This window comes from Bactrocera latifrons, unplaced genomic scaffold, assembly GCF_001853355.1.
Source record: "Bactrocera latifrons isolate USDA-ARS-PBARC rearing strain unplaced genomic scaffold, ASM185335v1 scaffold_54, whole genome shotgun sequence".
Taxonomy (NCBI): domain Eukaryota; kingdom Metazoa; phylum Arthropoda; class Insecta; order Diptera; family Tephritidae; genus Bactrocera; species Bactrocera latifrons.
In genome coordinates this window covers 61,380-67,379 of record NW_017537201.1, presented here as the reverse complement: position 1 = coordinate 67,379, position 6,000 = coordinate 61,380, and the positions used below count along the sequence as shown (strand labels likewise).

At 40.6% G+C, this 6,000-nt stretch overlaps 1 protein-coding gene across 1 annotated transcript; it reads right to left on the bottom strand.

Moving 5' to 3' along the window:
* Nucleotides 1–3,297: 3,297 nt before the first annotated feature.
* LOC108974218 (acanthoscurrin-2-like) lies at nucleotides 3,298–4,220 on the bottom strand. The gene is made up of 2 exons (XM_018941926.1): nucleotides 4,110–4,220; nucleotides 3,298–4,041 (listed from the first exon to the last, which is right to left on the bottom strand). Exons 1-2 carry the CDS (start codon nucleotides 4,122–4,124, stop codon nucleotides 3,418–3,420), a joined length of 639 nt encoding a protein of 212 aa, XP_018797471.1. The 5' UTR covers nucleotides 4,125–4,220; the 3' UTR covers nucleotides 3,298–3,417.
* Between the last annotated feature and the right edge of the window lie 1,780 nt (nucleotides 4,221–6,000).

The following is a 6,000-nucleotide window of genomic DNA, read 5'->3' as shown; positions in this document are numbered from 1 at the left end:
TTATAGTTATTTAAATAATTTCTTATTTATAAATTATTTTCTTTTTTTGATTATCCGAAATTCAAAATATTTCCCACTCAATTCGAAATCACTTTAAACTCACATAAAACACCCACCCTGTTGCATTGCGAATGCATGAGCTCAGTTCGTAATTTTGTTATTGTAAACTTTTCACTTAATTCCTTAAATCGCATTACAATTTACAACCGTAGATAGACGAGTATTCTTGCCGACGATTAACAGCGCCGAACTATTAAAATATCATTTCATGCTTTATGATTCGTTTTCATGCACATTGCTGTTCTTGTTGTTATTGTTAAGCTCATTATACGCCAAGTTACGGTAGTTATATATTATTTTATTTGCCATTACTTTCCGTTATTTCACTTTTAATAACTGCGAGCTTTGATTCTCGAGTGATTTGCCGACGATTTCGCAATTTCACCAAACATTCGCAACACTCTCCGACATTCGCACATTGCGAAACGTTAAATTTGCTTGCGATAATTTCAGTGTTGCACAACATTGAATTTTACCTATTTTTATTTGCATTTTGACTATAATTTCTCAATTTACGTCCACATGCCGACTGCCCTGCTGCGCCGCAACAAATTGCTAAAAACTTCTCGCACAAGCGATTCAGCCGCTACTTCTAACGGTATGAGTGTGTTGTTGGCGCGTTCCGACTCCTTGCGAAGCAGGTAAGCTCGTTGCACGGCGTTGCCACGTGAGGGAACTTGAGGGGCGGCTGGTTGGGGGCAAACGATTTATTGCTTTATTTGATTTGGAGTTTAGTTGCTGTTGGAGGAGTTGCCAAGCTTGCTGCTTTGCTCATGGCAGCAGGCGGGCAATCATTCGCGCACACATACACGCACAGGTGTTAGGTTAGGTTTGTATGTATGTGTAGTTGTAGTGGCGCTAACAGGAAAACGTTCGTTGTGCTTACTATGCTATTAACTGTGTTTGTTGTTGTTTTTGTATTTATTATACTGCTTTCACGGCAGTGGCATGTGTGCTTTTACAGTAGTTGTTGTTTTTGTATTCCTTATTTATTATGTCTTTACAAGTTTTCTTAAAATACTGTTGTTGTTGTTGGTTTTTTATTTTTTTTACTGTTACACTTGTTTTTTGTTTGTGTTGTTGTTGTTGGGTTTTGTTAGGATTAGTTAGTCTCTTCACGTCGACTGCGCTGAGTGGCTTCCACGCTGCGTGCTTTTCGTAAATTCACCGTACATTTCCTTATTGTTGTTGTTGTTACTATGCTTTACATTTATATTATATTTCTGGTTTTTTGTTGGCCCGTTTTTCAGTTGCTTCTTCTACTTTTGGCTTACACAACTTATATAAGATTCAATGTTCCTCAGCAACCACTACATAGCTTCGCTTGAGCGCTTACTCACACACACACATACGCACATAGATGCCACACACACTTACACGAGTGTGCCTACGCAGATGCGCGTGTTAGTAGGCAAAAGTAGTTAAGCACACACACTCACACACAAACACACACGAATAATAATGTATGTGTGCAGGTTGTCTAAGTGATGGGGTCTCGTCTCGTGGCCGTGGGGTGGTGATGATTTCACTTTCTACCGCTTTCCATTAAATATTTTGTTTTGTAATTGCATAAACACAGCAACACCAACACCAATGTGAGTGCATCACACTAACACACACACACGCGCGTATATAACAGTGCTGGCACATAGCATATAAAGAAATATGCAGAAGCGCGTGCACTTTCTCAGCGTTGCCTTCTCGTAGTACTACAATTATGTATGTTTGTGCACACATACACACACACACACACCACTACAAATATACAATTATTGTTTGCTTGTTGTAGCTTGCTTCAATGTGCCAACTAGCCAGCCAGCTAGCCCGCGCGCGCGTGTATGCGTGTCGGTCAGGAATGTCTGTCCTTATATTATTTTAGAATATTTCTTTGTTTGCTTGTTTTTGCTTTTGTTGTTTGCTGTTATTGTTGTTGTTTCAAACACTTGTATGTTTGTTAGGGCTAGAACCCTTTTCATTATTCACTATTGGTGGCGCGTTAACTCGCATCGAAACGTTGTTAATACGAACAGAACCTCACGAAGACTAAACTAACCGTTGCATGGTAGTCCGTTATTTAGGCACCGTTATGTTCTCAAAAAGCTTTTTGGCTGCCAGTGCAAAGTTCTTGTGCTTTTTTAACGAACGCATTTGGTGAAGAGCGCAAAAAGCTACGACGAAATATCGGCTTGCTGGTCGTAAAGCAGGCCAAGGAGCTTTCATTTGCGCGCCAAATGAGCTTTTGCTAGGTGTTACAGGTGTGTTGTTGTATGAGCAACAGCAACAGCTGTGTTCTAATGGCAATTGATGACGGTTATGTGGTGAGATTGACACTAAGTTAACGGTCACGGTGGTGTCTTCTAATTACAAATTTTTAAGGGTCTCTAAAAGCTATCGAGGTAAAACATATGAGTTTTAATTTATGTGCCCTGGCATACCGGTTTACTGATTACTGCCAAGTAAGCATGCTAGGTTAAGCCATGTTGTGCCTTGTTAAGTTGAACAATGCTATGTTTATGTTATGTTATGTTATGCTAAGCCCTGTTAAGTGATACAATGCTATGTTACGTTAAGTTATTTTAGGTTAAGTTTTACAATGTTATGTTATGTTATGTTATGTTACGCTATATTACGTTATGTTACGTTATGTTGCTTTATGTTATGTTATATTATGTTGTGTTATGGTATATCATGCCATCATGTTATCATATTATCTTATGTTTTATTAAGTTAAGTTTATGTTCAGCTATGTTATGTTATGCATATTAAGTTAATATTGCATTTCGTTGTGCAATGTTAAATCTGAGAGAGATACGAACGAGAGAAAGAGAGTGTTAAAAGTCAATATTTTATACTATACAAATTACACTGACGCCTTCGCTAGATGCTTGACCCAGCTTCACCTTCATTTCGTGGTGTGCCTTATTCCAAATACTTAGAGTCCAAGAATACTTAAGACGACTTCAAAGGACATATGGAATTCATGAATAGGTACCAACAAGAATTGATATTATCCACCATATGATACCCAGGGAGATTGATGTTATAAAGACTGCTAATCAGAACTCGGAGTACACCGAGATCCTGAGTAGTGTACGGATACTTTAGACTAGGGTAATTAAACAATTATTGATCAAAATGATCTCAAACCGCTTTCCCGCTTTCATAGCAACATTTGAAATATCAGAACAACAAACATAAGAACTATGCACATCGGAAACTCTAAAAAACGACATGAGGTAGTTATATAAAAAGACATTTATTTCATATCAAACATATCCAATGACTTCTCCGAGACGAAAGTTATGTACATATTTCACAGTTAAAGAATCACAGTAAAATAAAGGTAGCGCCTTAAATCTAATAGCCATGCTTTTTGTGACCACCACTTGAGCCATAGCCACCACTTGATCCGAAACCGCCTGAACCGCCTGAACCGCCCGAGCCGAAGCCGCCACCTGAGCCAAAGCCACCACCACCACCAAAACCGCCGCCGCCGCCAGAGCCACCGCCACCAGAGCTGCCACCGCCGCCTGGTCCAAAACTACCACCACCACTATGTCCACGACCACCACCACCACCGTAGCCACCACCACCTCCAGAGCCGCCACCGCCGCCTGGGCCAAAACCGCCACCACCGCCTCCGGGGCCGAATCCACCACCACCGCCACCAGGTCCGAATCCGCCACCACCACCATGGCCACCACCACCTCCAGAGCCGCCACCACCACCAGAACCGCCACCACCGCCTCCGGGGCCGAATCCACCACCACCGCCTCCAGGTCCGAATCCGCCTCCACCGCTGCCGCCACCATGGCCACCGCCACCACCACCACCGGAGCCACCACCGCCTCCACCACCTGGACCAAAGCCACCACCACCGCCACCTGGCCCAAAACCACCACCACCGCCACCGTATTTACCACCACCTCCCGCACCGTAAGCATTAACGGCGCCCAAAACCGCTAAGGCAACAAAAATCACCTGCAAAATACAAAAGTAAAGCGTTTGATTACTTGAGAACAAGATTCTTCAGCACCTCACGAATTTACCGTAAATTTGTTCATCTTCACGACAGTTTCGCTGGTGTCTCGCCGAGCAATCAGTGAAAACTGGTTGAAGCACTCGAGAGTGGTGAGCTTTTATTGATTGGAAAATGTCGATGCAAACGAATTTGTGGCGATCGATCGAAGCAAACTAGAAATAATCGGAGATGCATCTTTGTTGTTCTACTTTTTTGCTTATTTACATGAGATGATTTGTTCGTATTTACTGTTTTGTTGTTGTATTTTTTTGTCTATCTCAATCGGCATGAAATAACCGCAAGCGTTGCTGATTGAAATGTTTCAGCGCTGTGTTAAGTACCCTACATATGGCGATAAATTGATTTATGATGACGTAACTTGATTGATGGCTTCGATCGATTTAGAATTTTAAATGAGGAATTAATGTAACTGTATATCCGGTTCACTTGAAGTTATTACACGCGCGGTATTGAATTTACATTCATAACTTAATCGTATTAGAGGGTTTTTTACACTTCTTGGAAACTTAACAAAAATATAATTTTTCTTATTAAATTTTTAAATTTGCGTATCGATTATTTCAAAAAACTTGACCCTGATTCGGAATAAAGCTTTTTTAAAAACTGTTCAAACATTTCTGTTTTCTTGTAAGCGAAGGGTTTACTCACGAAATTAACCCTGAGCTAATATAATGAAATTGGTGAAACATACCATATCTTAAAAGAATTCTTATAACCACTTTTCAAACCAACCTGCCAAAATCTCTCAAAATACCAATTGCAAATATTATAGTGCAGGGGGTAGTGAAAATTGAAGCTTGGAGATAGGAATGCTTTCAGAAATAAACAAGTGTATAAGAAAAACTCACTAAAAATTTTAGGTGAATCGGTTAAATTAAACCTGAGAAATCATGGGTATCGCGAACTGGTCGAACCAGTTTTAATAATAGTTTGAATTTTGAAAAAACCTCAACTATTCTCTTTTAGATGTGTTCTTAAATAGCTTTGCTTCGGAGCGTGCGCGCACCAACTGGATACGGTAGAGAGCGTTTCTAGCTAGCGAACAAGCGGCTGGTCAGTTGTCTACTAGCACCTGGATTAGTGGGACGTTTTTCATTGACTGGTGCAAGCCGAAAATGCAGCGTACGTTAGAGCTGAGGTACGCGATTAAAATCTGTTTGAAATCGGTAAAGATTTAGAGACGTTTAATATGATCAAGCAGGCTTACCCAGATGTTGCTATAGCAAGAAGTGGTGTGTTTTGGTAGCACCAGGCCTTTTTGGAGGGCCGGGAAGAGATCGCTGATGAAAACATGAGGAAAAATGAGCAAGTCTAAAGTGAAAACGAACCGCATTGTCTTTTTTTACATCAAAAGGCGTCGACCGCCATGAATTTGTTCTTCCTGGACAAATCGTCAACACGTAGTGTTATGTGGAAGTCCTCAGGAGACACAAACGAAGGGTCACTAGGATCCTACAAGACCTTTCTTGTGAACAGCTACCTATCCAAGACCGGCATACCAACACTTCCAAAGCCGCTCTACAGTCTAGATGTGGCCCCCCGCACTTTTTTTGTTTCCTTGCCTGAAAAAGCCGCTGAAATGGGATCCAAGCAGAATGTATCTCAGCTCTCAAGGCTATTTAGAGGATGCCTTCCAGTGCTGACATAACACAACACAATCTTCCAGCCAAGTTGTTATCAACATTATTACAACCAGACAAAAATTAATTTAAAAAAAAATTATTATTTTTCTTAAAAATCCATTTGCATGTTCAATAACGATCCAACTTACATACATACTTATGTATATGTATCATGAGATCAAATTTGACCCGGACAGATTGGTGCAATCTTTATTATCTTCGTCTAAATCTTGATCTCCATATGTCAGTTTGTGTATTTTTTTCAATGTCTGGTTA